The following is a 14,651-nucleotide window of genomic DNA, read 5'->3' on the forward strand; positions in this document are numbered from 1 at the left end:
GAGGTACATATCTCCGTTTCGCCCGATAAATTCATAAGGGCAATACATTAATGTATTATTATTATTATTATTATTATTATTATTATTATTATTATTATTTAAATTTGAATATATATGTATATATATACATGACATACATACATACAGGTGGCATGAAGATTGTGGGTTCGATCAGTTGAACTTTGGGCGAGATGCATTACATACCGCCCATTTTCTTGCATCGGCAATTTTCGGCGATCCGCAATTGGTCGACGCTCGTATTTCATTCGCCAAAAATGTTGTGCTTATAGCACGTATCGATGATTTTTTCGATCGACATGGCTCTAGATTAGAAGACTCGTACAAGCTAAGATCCTACAATTAGTAAAAGAGTATATATAAAATTGTTCATTATATTCCTTATGTTATTATGTTTTCATAAAAGCTAATTAAGTAATACTATTATTATTATAATTAATTAATTGTTCATTATATCTCCATGATTAAGTAATTAATTAATAATAGGTGGAATATTGAGAGGCCAGTTGAAGAATATATATGGCTCCAAAGAAGTTGAGATACTGTTTACAGCACTGTACAAACCGTAAACGAGTTGGCAGAAAAGGCTTACGTTGAGCAAGGCCGTTGCGTTAAACGTCATCTAATTAACCTGGTAATTATATTAATTAAACGCGCTATTTTAACGTTGCATGCATGCGTACTTTACTAAGTGATCTATTTTAAATATGATGTTTAATTTCTTGCAAGAGTGTGGGTTGAAATTCTGACAAGTTTCGTGAAAGAATTGGATTCATGGTACGAAAACGCTGCAATGATAAAGTTGGATGAGTATTTGTCTTTTGCTCGGATATCGATTGGTAGCGGAGTCTGCATTCTCACATCTATATATTTTCTTGGTATAAAATTATTTGAAGAAATGATTTTCAGTGAAGAATGCATTAGTTTGTCAATGCATGCTGGCACGATTGTCCGCCTGCTCAACGACCTTCGATCTTGTCAGGTAAAATAATATAATTGAACAATATTAATTATTACGTAAACATGTAATGACTATTCGTGCATGGTACTACTTGCTAGAAATTCATGAAGAAAGAAAATAACAAAAAAAGTGGTTTTAGTTTGGAAAAATATATGAGTACGTAATATTGGATATATAAATATTGACAGAATGAGAACGAAGAAACGAGGTTAAATGCGGTGAGCATTATTCTAAAAGAAGACGAGGAAAAAGGCGAAGAGATGGCGATTTCGAAGATAGAAAAAATGGTAGTGTATAACCGGAGAAAATTGTTGAGAATGGTTTATCGAAGAGGAACGATTCTTCCGAGAAAATGCAAAGATTTGTTCTCCGATTTATGTAAAATGGGTTACTATTTGTACTTGTCTGGTGGCGGTGACGAATTCACTTGTCCACAACTAATAATGGGGGATATGAGGCTATTGATCCATCAACCCCTAAAACTTCCTCCGTCTTGATCATGTAGTTATCAATTGCTTTTCTCCCCGTCAATGTTACGCGCGTGTATTTCACACAATAAATGTATTACTCTCGAGTTAATATATATACATGTGTGTGTGTGACGATGGCTAAAATATCGAACACTGCGGCCATTACAGTCGTTGAATCACTACTTTATGCGCGTCGTTTGGGTTTCTAACTTTGTGTTCGCTTCCATTAGACTTCTCAATTCCATTATATAGTTAATATGTACCTACAACCGTAAATAAAAACAGAAAAATTAGCTTCTCCTCCAAAACTATTTTGTAGCTAAAAGTCCGTTCGGATAGGTTGAATTTGCTTAAAGTACTTTGGCCCGTATTTATAGGATGTTAGAAACTATCAACCATCTATATTTGGATTCAATCGATGGTTAATTATCGATTATAACTTATAAGACAAAAAGAAAAGACTCGGGCATTGGGTACGTAAAAATAACTTATGAAGAACCCTAGTTGCAACTAGGAGTTTACATGAGTTGAATGGGCTCCACAAAAGTCTGAGCTTGTTCTCAAGCGCACTTTATCATACGCTCACGAGCTGGCTCGTGAGCTTTTCTAATTTTTAATTTGTAATTTTTTTTATTTATATATTTGGGAATATATAATAAATACATATAAATTTGAATGGAATGTTAATAAGACCATAAGAAAATGCGGTAAAATTACTATAAAAAATAAACGAAAAATTGAGTCTAGCGTGTCGCGCAATTTACCATATAGAGTAAATCACATTTCACAAGCCACAAATTGAATCCGGCTGCAAACAAGCCATTACTATTTTTATTCTTGAAAGATTCGACGAACACAAAAAAAAAAAACACGTTTTTCTGAAGATCGATTGTACGGCCTATTCAATGCCGAACTTCTTCCTCAAACCCACAATGAACTCGTAAGTCTTGTGAGGATCGGACAATGATTTGGAGACGCTCTCTTTCTGCATGCACCTCTTGCCCCACTCTATCAATTTGGGGCAATGCTCTTCAATGCTAAAGTTGCCGAGATTCTCGTAGGCGTAAAACCATGTATAGAAAGGAACCAACGCCACATCAGCAAATCCGAAGCTATCGCCACCAAAGTAACGCTTGTTCCCCAACTCTCCTTCCAACAACTTTAGGGCATCTAGGAGTTCTTTCTTGGCTGCTTCTTGCTCTTCTCCCTTTTTTAGCCACATTCTTTTTCCTGCATCGGCCACCTAATGAGAGAAGCAAGAAAAAAAAAACTTTATTACATTATATATATGAATGTACCATAACATAAATGCTTAGATCTAATAGTGGCAGATCCAGAATTTTATGTTTTCATGTGCCAAAAACATAAGCTAAAAATTCTTTAGGGGCCGATAATATATACTACATTACTCGAAGAATAATAAATATCTATATTTACTCTAATGGAGGGGTTCCCCCTATATTGAGTCTAATTGTTAAAAAAACTTATTAGAGTTACTTCACAACCTTGATAAATTAATATTCGATAAATTAATAATCTCATTTAAATAATATTTTTTTCCAGTCCCGACTTGAGAACGTGCTAAAATATTTCGATAAATTAATAGTATTTGACTGGTCCTAACTCTATTAATTTAGGACAAAATCCACTTTGTCCCCTATACATTTATGTTTTTCGCACTTTCCCTCATAAAAAATAAAAAAATGGATATCCCCCCTTCAAAATATTATATTGATTACACTTTGCCCCATAAGACACTTTTTGGAGGGCAATGTGCAATAAAAATAACATTTTAAAGGGGCGATGTGCAAAAAAGTAGTGTTTTTAAGGGGCAACGTGCAATTAAAATAACATTTAAAGGGCCAACGTGCCTCAAAAATACTCAATTCCAATGAATAATCCATCGGAAATTTGCTTTAGAGGCAATGTGCAACAAGAATAATATTTTGTAGGGGAACATTCACTTTTAAAAAAAATTGAAGGGGTAAAGTGCGAAAATTAGAAATTTACGGGAGGTGTTGTGCAATTTGCCCATTAATTTATAGATGTTTAACTTTAATTATTATTAGCAAAATCCCTCATATAAAATTTATTTTCTTAGCAGACTATCCCTAAAAATTAAGAAATTGTGTGCTTAAAGAATGTCTTTTAGAATATTTTTTAGTGTAAAAGTTTCTTATTAATTCCATATAAGCAAAAGTAAATATAGTAGAACCTCTCTCATAAAAAAAAATACAGTAGTTACTCCATAAATTAATATTCAATAATAAATTAATAACCTCGCTTAGATAATAATTTATTCTGATCTTGACTTGGTGTAAACATACTAACTAGTTCGATAATTTAATATTACACTAAATTAATAGGAATTTTTGCTAGTCCTGACTGTATTAATTTATAGAGGTTTAACTGTAATTAAAAACTACATAATATAGGAGCAATAAACAAATAATAAATAAAATCGAACCTTTTGGTCGACAAAATCAGCCCAAAACGTAGCTTGAGATCTCTGGTAAGGATCAGAAGGCAACAAAGATGGAGAATTATCATTCTTCCAAACCTCATCTACGTATTCAACAATATTCATTGATTCACAAACCGGTTTCCCATTGTGAATGAGAACCGGGATTTTCTTGTGAACCGGGTTCATCTCGAGCAAAAGCGCACTTTTGTCAAACAAGTTTTGTTCTCTGTACTCGTAGTCAACGCCTTTTTCCGCTAAAGCGATTCTAGCCCTCATGCCAAACATGCTGAAGTGGCAATCCAGCAGAACCACCTTATTGGCTGCCATCTTTTATTTTATTTTTCTTAGAATTAAGAAATCAATATATAAATTATAAATCTATTTAGAAATATATATTTTTCTATTGTGGTGAATTTGTTTGATGCAAGCAATTGTATGTAAATATATATAAATAAAGGAGTGGTGGGGGTTGGTGGGGTTTGGATAAATTTTCTTACACGTGTGGATTGTTTTTTTTTTTTTGGCTACTAATTAATGGAATAATTATTGGGTAAGATTTTGTATTAAATTACTTCTATATAAGTATAATTGCAATTTGCAATGTATTATGTTTGGATTTAACGTATTTAATATGGTCCTATCCTGTCTTTGCCCAGGACCATGATCTACCATATAAACACATATATAAGTTTTTATTTATACATAAATTCTTTTATATATTTTCATATAAATATATTCGAAATAAATATGGTGGGAATTCTGGGATTATATTTGCTAGGGCTTACGGGATTGAGAGACTGGAAGAAAAATTAGGAGTTTAGGTTTAGGGTTGACGGGATTCAAGGAGTAAGAAAATTGAAAATTATTTTAGTAGTAAAGTATAGGAACGAAAACTGTAATTATCCACATGTAACTAATTAGAAAAAAAATATTTTTTTTTTTGGAAATTTGCTATTCAAACATATTTCTAATTTTTCAGAAACTGCAAAATGGCCCATAAAGTGTCCAGCAGGTGTCCTCGAGAGTCGGACACAAACCGTATCCAAAACGCGAATACATTTAGAAGAAATTTCCGTGCTACATAGCCCCACTCTTATAGTGTCATATAATTTGAAATATAATTTGTCATGTTATTAAGTAATTATTTTTTCTATTTTTGAAATGCTATCTCGCGCATTGTATCGGGAAGAAATATTAGTTAGTTGAAAATGATAAAGCAAAACAGATAAATGTAGCAAGTATCAGACCTAAAAAAATAAAAAATAAAAGTCAAATTTCTTTTTTTTTAACAAGAAAAATAGATAAAGAAAAATCCCCTGTTCTCTTGCAGCATCATAATTAAAGATCTTACTACACATGCCAAAAGCCAAATGATGAATCTTAGCTATTCTTAGTTGAAATTACAAAACTAAATAAGTTAACATCCCCCTAATAGAGGCGAAATACATCGAATACATCATAACGATGTTTACGAACAAAAACACACGTCTACATTGTTGCGTTTAAATGAATAGTTACGATAAAATATAAGAATGTAACTTCATCTCGTGTAACATCACAAGAGACCTCATACTTAGACACAAAATGCATCGTCTATTCAAAGCCGAATGTCTTCTTTAGATACAAAATATACTCGTAAACCTTCTTAGAATCGGGTAGTGACTTGGAAACACTCTCTTTCTGCATGCACCTTTCGATCCATTCGATCAACTTAGGGCAATGCTCTTCAATGCTAAAGTTACCGAGAGTTTCGTATGCGTAAAACCAACTGTAGAAAGGAACTAAGGCTATGTCTAAAAACCCGAAGCTGTCACCACCGAAGTAAGGCTTGTCTCCAAGCTCGCCTTCCAACAATTTGAGGGCCTCTATGAATTCTTCTTTGCCTTTTTCTTGCTCTTTTCCTTTCATTGTCCATACCTTCTTTTGAGAATCGTTTACCTAAATTGAACAAAATGAATGTGAATGTAATCGAATAGCGCAAAATCGCAACTTGGTCAAGAAAATAATACCACATACTCTGTTTTCAGCAAAACTTAACGTGTAAAAAAATAACTTGCATAATAGGGGTGAAAATTAGAACATAATTTTCCAATTCCAATGACTTCGATACTCTGATTTTGGAACAAGTTTTCAAATTTTCGGTTATGGAACACATTTTATAACATAATTGGAATTAGTTTATGACTTCTAATTTTCGGTTATGGAACACATTTTATAACATAGTTGGAATTAGTTTATGACTTCATAATAAAAAAGGAAAATTACAGTTTTCACCCCTCAAGTTTGCACCGATATCACATTTGGTCCCCCATGTTCACAAATAACACATTTGGTCCATCATGTTTGAAAAATTTAACACTTTAAATTTGGCATTTTTCGTCAATTTACCGTTAGTCCGTTAGTTAAAGGCAGTTATGGGCACACTCTTGATTCCACACTCTTGATTCCGTTAGTTTTAAAGGAAAATTAACGGAAATGACTAAAAGTGTTGAATTTCTGAAACATAAAGGACCAAATGTGTTTTTTTTGTGAACATACGACTAAATGTGAAATCAGTGCAAACTTGAGGGACAAAAACTATATTTTTCCCAAAAAAAAAAAAAACATTATTCCTAATGTTATAATTCTGATCCGATCCGTCTAATTCTGACTACAAAACATGCAACCAAAATGAAAACTTTTTAAAGATATAATGCACAAAAGTAAAAAATAAAATAAAGATAGTTTACCTTTTTGTCAATAAAATCAGCCCAGAACCTAGCTTGAAATCTCTTGTAAGGATCACAAGGCAACAACAATGGAGAGTCGTCATTCTTCCACACATTGTCGACGTACTCAACGATCATCATCGATTCGCAAACGGGTTTTCCATTGTGAATCAGAACCGGGATTTTCTTGTGAATCGGGTTCATCTCAAGCAAAAGCGTGCTTTTGTCGAGCAAATTCTCATCCTTAAACTCGTACTCGACGCCCTTTTCCGCTAACGCGACTCGAACCCTCATACCGTACATACTAAACATAGAATCTAGCAACACTACCTTGTCAGCAGCCACCATCTTTTTTTTTTTTTTTTTTTCTTTCTCCGAGACTTAAAAAATCGAAAAGGCTTAAATTTCAGTTAAGTAAATTTAGTGAGTTGTAATAAGCAAAAGGGGAAGAGAACTGAATGTATATATAATGGGGGAATGCTTATAGGTGACAATTATTTTTTTGGAAGGTTTAAAGAATGTTCTAGAGGAATCTTCGTGGGAAGTTGCCTTTAATGGAAACTTCGGAGCACGTGTTTGCCACGCGCGAGCTCCGCTTTTTTTGACTTTTCATTGTGCATCTCATTATTGTCGTGTTTGTTGGACTTTGAATGACGTTTGCTTTCAATGTTAAACAAATCAAAGTTTGACTTCTCCAACCCCACACACCTTCTAGATCTCTTTTTTATCTGTTCATATTTTTTTTGGGTAAATTAACGAAAATATTCGTTTCCTTGAGTAATTAGACCTACCCCTTAACTATATATTTTTTACATATTCATTATTATATTGCGTATTACTTTTATGTTGTTTTTGCCCCTCCATTTATTTGTCCAGTTAGTATGGACGAAAAATAGCATGTGCACCCCACACGACACATAAAAAACACCTCCATTCATACGAATGTATGATTTTAAGAGGAATTTCAAATATACCCAATTTTTTTTCTTCAAAATCCTAATCCTCAATTTTCGAATTTTCGAAATTCATTATTCACCCCGAGGCCACGGATTAAAAGTAAATTTCGTTCTCTTTATCTATCCTAAATTTTCAATTTCCACTTCAAGAAAAAATACTTTGTCCGAGGAAAATATTCATCACAGAAGGTCCATATCTCATACTTTCTAATTGAATTCCGCACTTTCTAATAGTGCTTTCAAGTTTTGCTGAGGATATTTCAATGGTGAATTCGGAACGAATTTAGAGATTTCGGAAATTAGGGATTAGGATTTTGACGAAAAAATTGGGTATTTATGAAATTCCTCTTAAAATTCTAACTTTACATGAATGAGAGGTATTTTTTATGTGTCATGTGCGGTGCACATGCTATTTTCAGTCTATAATAACTGGACAAATAGACGGAGGGACGAAAATAACATAAAAGTGGCATGTTTATAGACGTAAATTGTAACTTCATCTTGTTTAGTGACGAAAATCGAAAAAGTGGTAAAGTAAAGGGACGGAAATGTAATTATCCTGGCATTTTCGTTAGATAATACATAGTTGAAGAGTGGTTGTAATCACGCAAACAAGAGGTTTTTTTTTTTTATTTTTCTTCATAATTTGACCTGGGGTGGCCGTAATTTACCCTAAATTCTTTTTTCTTTGATATGATCTAGCCTTATTATGTTTCCTTCGGTTTAATTTTAAGTAATATTTTGAATTTTTTTTGTTTTAGGGGTACTTCTAGCCTTATTTCCTAAGGATTTGTTTGATTACATATATGAAATAAATTTGAATTAGATGAGATGAGATTAACTAACTATTGACTAAGTAAGTAATTTTTTATTTTGTATAATGTCTGGTTATTAGATTAGACGATCTTGTATTAAATTTGTTAAATTCATCTATTATGTGTGATTTTTTATTTTGTTTTTGAACCACTTCTACAAAATTAATCACATAGGAGGTTATTTACCCAATTTTTGAATTGTTTACTTGAACTTTTGTGGCGGGTTTACCACTAAATAACACTCAATAAATAAAAAGTAACAACTCTCTATTACCTTTTGGACTAAAGAACATTTTCAATAGGGTTAAATAGAATTTCACCCCTCAAGTATAGCCTAAGTAATACTTCTTGATTTTATGGTTTTATGGCTTAAATTCACACCGAAGGACGTCGTATGTGGGAAGATCGTCCTACCAATGGGATCAACTAAATATAATGTGGAAAAGTTCTCTGGATCTAGTGATTATATATGGTCTTTGGAGGATGAAGATGAGAGCCATGTTGGTGCAACATAGGTTGATAGATGCTTTGAAGGGATGCCAAAGAGCTTTATGATTCCTTGTCAGAAAAAGAGAAGAATGACTTGATGGGCTCAGGGCCGTTCCTGAGATTTTGGGGGCCCTAAGCGAAATTTGAAGATGGATAAAAAATGGGGCCCCTTCTACAATCTACAATAAAACTTTTTTTTTTTATAAAAGGTGATAAACTCTATTTTAACTCGATTTTATAAGGTACATAGCCAGTGGCAAGGCTAAAAATTTGTGATATAGTAGGATTAAAGTTTACGGGGGTTCGGGGGCAGCGCCCTCGATTTTTTTAAGGATAATTTGCATGAAGTAGCACTAAAAAAAGTGAATATATATAAAAGTAAATAACTAATGCATTACAAATCTAATAATTAGGGGCCCTGATTAAAGGCGGATTCTAGAAACAAGTAAGAATCGTTGATATGTAGCTAGTTATGAATTAAAGTTCTCAATAATTATATATATAATATTTTTTTTTTCAATAAATGTTTATATATAAAGGGTATAAAAAAATTTGGGGGCCCTAAATTTTTGAAAAAATCCGGGGGCCCTAGGCGACCGCCTACTTCGCCTCCCCTCAGAACCGGCCCTGGATGGGCTCAATCAATCTGAGCTTAGGTGATACATCTTTGAGGGAAATAACTAGAGAAACCATTGTACAAGGTGGTTGATTGAAGTTGGAGCAGTTGTACATCACCAAATTTCTCACAAAATAGACTCTACTTGAAGCATACACTATATTCCTTCAAGACGGGGAATGAAAAGCCTCTGTCAGACGAGATTGATGAATTCAACAAGATTCTGGATGATCTTGAGAACATTGAGGCGAAATTGAAAGATGAGAATAAGGCATTGATATTACTCAATGCTAACCAAAAGTTATGACCATTTCAAGGATGCACTTGTACATGGGAGAGAGCAAATCATCTCTCTGAAGGAAGTGCAATATGCAATTAAGGCCAAAGAATTGGAGAAGAAGCTCTTGAATCTGGAGAAGGACTCGACGTAACGGGAAAATCAGAGAAGATAGACTTCAAGGACAAGAAACCTAAGTGCATATCAAAGTCAACAAAGGGTAAAAAGACTCCAGTAGATCGGAGTGAAAGTGTTACATGTGCAAGATATATGGCCATTTCAAGAAGGATTGTCCAAACAAAAAACACAAGATCAAAGGCAGAAAAATGGAGAAGTTGGTGTTGTAGCTCAATTTTTGAATCTTATGATGTTTTTGTTGTCAGTGGAGGCGATGTTAAGATGGATTGGATATTGAATTCACTGTGTTCTTTCCACATGAACCAATCAAAGTCTGGATTGAAATACTTGAGCTTAATGATAGAGGATCAGTCTTACTGGGAAATAATGATGCATGTTATGTGAAAAGGAATTAGTTCTGTAAGAATCAAAAAATTTGATGGCATTGAGAGAGTCTTACCAGAAGTGAGATTTGCTCCGCTGGTTAAGAGAAACTTGATATCTCTTGGAGTCTTAAGGTGGAGATAATCACATTGTTAAGGTGTCTAAAGGGTCTATGGTTGTTATGAAGGCATTCTTAAACTTCATCTCGAGCCTTTTAAGGCTAATGAGGCATTATGTGAGATTCCAAGGTTCCATTTACCACATTGCCGTAAAGTTTCCAAATGCCGTTCAAGGATGTAAAGGTTAAGATTAATTAGCTTTAGTTATTCCTTTTGGGGTTGTTACGGTTATCTCGCTTGTCTTTTTGACCTTCATCGTCTTCATAAGGTATAAAAGGAAAGATAAGACAGGGAGTGGAATTGATGGTATTTTGTCGACTACATCAGAAAGAATTTTCTATTATCAACATCTACAAGCAACTGAACAGTTCAGCGCGGGGATTTTGATTATGTTTACAAAGGTGTTCTGGAAAATGGGAAAACTTTGGCCGTAATTCGCTATCTGAAGATCCTTCTAAGAGCTTTGATGTCGAATATGAAGTACTGCGCAATTCCGTCACAAAAATCTAACAAAATTCATTAGAAGTTGCTCTAACGAGGATTTCAAGGCATTTATACTTGAATATATTCTCGCTTTCACTTAATCATATATAGTGTAGATTAAATTACATCTATCTTCAATTTATTGTTGTTGTTTTATGTAGCCAGTAACTTATATTTGTATGATACTTGTTCTATAGAGTATGGATTTGAAGGGCTGGGTTCGATAAGGTAAGATGTTTGGAGTGATGGTGATGGAAACCTTCACAGGAAAACGGCCAAACGATGATATGTTCGGTGGAGATTTAACCTTAAAGAGTTGGGTTCAAAGATATATTCACATTACTTTGTTACGACATCATCGAAGTTAAAAGTGTATTTTACACGAGGAACCAAAAATGCTACAGTCTCATGTCTCGTGATCTTTGCTTTTCTAGTTGTTATTGCTGTAATAGAGAAATCGAATTTTAAGTTCGGACAATTAAAACTTCTCTGTAATTCAAGTACAACCATTAGGTTTTTTTTGTAATATATTGATTCTTGATTTGATAAATTGTTAAAGTCTAGTAGAATGCAAGGAAAAGGTGATCACTTGTCCAAATACGCCCCCTGTTAAATTCCTATCTCCAAATAACAGACATCACTATATTGTGGTGTGGAACAATCTTTGCCAGGCAATAAAGTCACTTATGAATACTTCAAAGTCAAGTCTGCGGTCAACCAAAACTACTTGTATTATATAATTAACTGTAAATAGCACTTAGCCCCCTGTTGTTACAAGGTTTTGTAGATGACATCCTTATACTTTTAATATCAGCACATAATCCCCACGTGGTTGATGGGTAGCTTCCGTTAGTTTTTCCGTCAAACTTAACAATCAGTGTCTAACATCAATTTTTTTTTTTGGAGATAACCCCCTTGTGCTTTCATTTTCCGTTTCATTTTTGCAGATGACCCCCTTGAAGTTTGACGGACGCGGTTAAGTTTGACGAAAAGACTAATGAAAGCTACCCCATAAACCATAAGGGGCTTATGTGCTCATATTACGAGCACATAGGGGCCATCTGCAAAAGCTTGTAACCACATGAGGGTTAAGTGTTGTTTATCCTAAAATTAAATATGATTTTGGTCCTCGGACTTTTTGAATGGAATAATATTTATTGAGATGTTTTGAAGAAGAAAAAAAACTTTTTGGTTGGTATTTTTTTGGATCCTATTTAGGAACTTTTGGTATTTTTCCCAAAAACATTATGCATATAAAATAAATAATATCAGCACATAAACTTATATCAGCACATGGGGTTTAAGTGCTATTTATCATTTTTAATGTTATACATAGATCTACATAAAAAACAGTTTCGCAAATAAACTCATTCCCATGTCTTAGGTCTAAAATACCCCAAATAAACTCATTCATGTTTTATGTCTAAAATACCCCTCATGATATAATTTTCATAAATCTCATTCATTATACTCTAATTTCATCAATATTACAAATTGACCCCGAATTTGAGCAAACATATCATATTCATCCCATTATCATAATATTTTGAAAAACTATGTTTTTTTTTCAGAAAATAATTATTTTTTTTTCCTGCCAGATTCCATCGTTGACCTTTTTTTTATGAAAACATATTTTTTTTGAAATATTTGCAAAATTATGATATGCCAAAATTATTGTGTTTGTGTTAACAACAATAATATTAATGAATGCCAAAACAGAAATATTACTAATATTAATGTCCCAAACAATTATATTACTAATATTACTGTCGGAGATAGTAATATTAGGTTCGGAGACAGTAATATTGCAGGCCAATACGATAAAATTAATTAATATTAATATTATTGTCTCAGATAGTAATATTGCAGGCCAAGACAATAATATTAATGAAAAATAGTTTTTAAAAAAAGTCAACGGCGGCTGGCCTGTTGGAAAAAAAATTAAAAAAAAAAAAAAAAAAAACTCAACGCCAGAGACTAAATTGTGGTCAAAATTGGTTAATTTGTGAAATTGGACTAAATTGTGGTGTAAATAATGAAATTGAAGTTGCAATAGGGTTTCAAGAAGTTGTGGGCAATTTTTATATATATGAAAGAGTTTTCCTTATTAACAAATAAATTTGAATGAGATTGACATATTTAAAAAACGAAAATGTAATATACCCCTTTTTAATTACGTACCATTGTCATTGGTCTATTTGTCATTTGTCATTTTTTAAAGAAAAATACTAAAATAGTATTAATTAGTAAATTAGTGTTATTTTATTGTTGAGTTGCACTTAATTGATTTTTATCTACGGTTAATGGCAAATGGACCCATGACAAGGGCACTTAATTAAAAAAGACACATCCAACCTTTTTGTTTTTTTAAATATTTCCAACTCATTCAAACTTATTTGCAAATAAGGAAAACTCTTTTATATATACCAAAATTATCTCCAATTCCTTGAAAACCAATTCAACTCCAATTTCATGATTTACACCCCAATTTCACCAATTAACCAATTTTGACCCGCCACCACCGGAGACCTCCAATCAGCCGTCGTTGACCGCCGGAGACCGGCGGTCTCAGGTGTTGAGTTTTTTTTTTCTACAATTTTTTTTAATTAATACTATTGTCTTGGCTGTTAAATTACTGTCGACAGTAATTTAACTGTTAATTGACTTTTTTTTTTTGAAATTTTGTTTTTTCTTAAAAAAAATTATTTTAATTAATATTATTGTCTTGGCTGCTAAATTATTGTCTCCAACAATATTTTAACTATCTGAGACAGTAATATTACTGGATCTGAAACAATAATTTAACTGTATTAATTAATTTTATCGTCTTGGCCTGCAATTTTGTTGTCTACGACCGTAATATTACTATCTCATGCAATAATATTACTGTTTGTGACAGTAATTTTAGAAATATTACTGTTCGGGAAAGTAATATTCATAATATTATTGTCCCAAACAGTAATATTACTGTCTGAGAAAGTAATTTAGCAGCCAAGACAGTAATATCAATTAAAAAAAATGTATTCAGAAAAAAAAAAATCAACGCTCGAGAACTGCCCGGTCAATGCCAGAATCTGGCCGGAAAAAAATCCAAAAAAATTATTATTTTCTGAAAAAAAAAATTCAAAATTTTATTAAAATGGGGGTTAATGTTATTTATTTGTTTAAATTCGGGGTCAATGTGTAATATTGTGAAAGTTAGAGTATACTGGATGGAATTGATAAATTATATTATGGATGGCATTTTAGGCTAAAGACATGGGAATGAGTTTATTTGAAAGACTGTTTTTTGTGTGGACCAATTTGCGTTTAAGTCTCTTATCATGGCCCTCTTTACCATTTGTCTTTTTATCTAGGAGCCTCTTTTAACTTGGTTTCGTAACAAAATAATAATATATAAATAGTGTACCATCTGTAAGATAATTTTTTTCATAGGGCAAATGACAAATAGACACATAACAAGGGATTTAGATGCACATAGATTCAGATAAAAAAACAGTCTTGCAAATAAACCCAACTTCATGTCTTTTGTCTAAAATACTCTCCAAAATATATTTTTTCATAAATTACATCCATTATAAGTCAAAGCAACCCAAATCATTGCAAGTCCAGATGCATGTGTTTGGGATAATATCATTAAGGGTAAATTACAACCGCCACTGAGGTATGTTCAATTTACGAAAACCTCCTTCCTATTTGGGTAATTATAACCACCCCTCAACTATAAATCTTCTTACAAGTTCACCCTTGCGCTTTCAAATTTAGTGGAATCTT

General features: G+C 32.8%; 2 protein-coding genes across 2 annotated transcripts; both read right to left on the minus strand.

Moving 5' to 3' along the window:
• Positions 1–2,178: 2,178 nt before the first annotated feature.
• On the minus strand, positions 2,179–4,331 carry LOC105970345 (putative glutathione S-transferase parC). The gene is made up of 2 exons (XM_088821146.1): positions 3,917–4,331; positions 2,179–2,692 (listed from the first exon to the last, which is right to left on the minus strand). Exons 1-2 carry the CDS (start codon positions 4,238–4,240, stop codon positions 2,348–2,350), a joined length of 669 nt encoding a protein of 222 aa, XP_088677272.1. The 5' UTR covers positions 4,241–4,331; the 3' UTR covers positions 2,179–2,347.
• An 884-nt stretch (positions 4,332–5,215) lies between these two features.
• LOC105970468 (putative glutathione S-transferase parC) lies at positions 5,216–7,056 on the minus strand. The gene is made up of 2 exons (XM_012995295.2): positions 6,643–7,056; positions 5,216–5,851 (listed from the first exon to the last, which is right to left on the minus strand). The coding sequence occupies exons 1-2, from the start codon at positions 6,967–6,969 to the stop codon at positions 5,507–5,509; spliced, it is 672 nt and encodes a 223-aa protein (XP_012850749.2). The 5' UTR covers positions 6,970–7,056; the 3' UTR covers positions 5,216–5,506.
• Between the last annotated feature and the right edge of the window lie 7,595 nt (positions 7,057–14,651).

This window comes from Erythranthe guttata, chromosome 8, assembly GCF_056151865.1.
Source record: "Erythranthe guttata isolate IM_541 chromosome 8, IM_541, whole genome shotgun sequence".
NCBI classification, from domain to species: domain Eukaryota; kingdom Viridiplantae; phylum Streptophyta; class Magnoliopsida; order Lamiales; family Phrymaceae; genus Erythranthe; species Erythranthe guttata.

Bases quoted from the DNA above. Each gene is read 5' to 3' on its own strand.
- LOC105970345 (XM_088821146.1), bottom strand. From the start codon at position 4,240: ATGGCAGCCAATAAGGTGGTTCTGCTGGATTGCCACTTCAGCATGTTT. The intron at 2,693-3,916 runs GTTCGATTTTAT...TTCTCTCATTAG, and splicing joins CTGATTTTGTCGACCAAAAG to GTGGCCGATGCAGGAAAAAG.
- LOC105970468 (XM_012995295.2), bottom strand. From the start codon at position 6,969: ATGGTGGCTGCTGACAAGGTAGTGTTGCTAGATTCTATGTTTAGTATG. The intron at 5,852-6,642 runs GTAAACTATCTT...TGTTCAATTTAG, and splicing joins CTGATTTTATTGACAAAAAG to GTAAACGATTCTCAAAAGAA.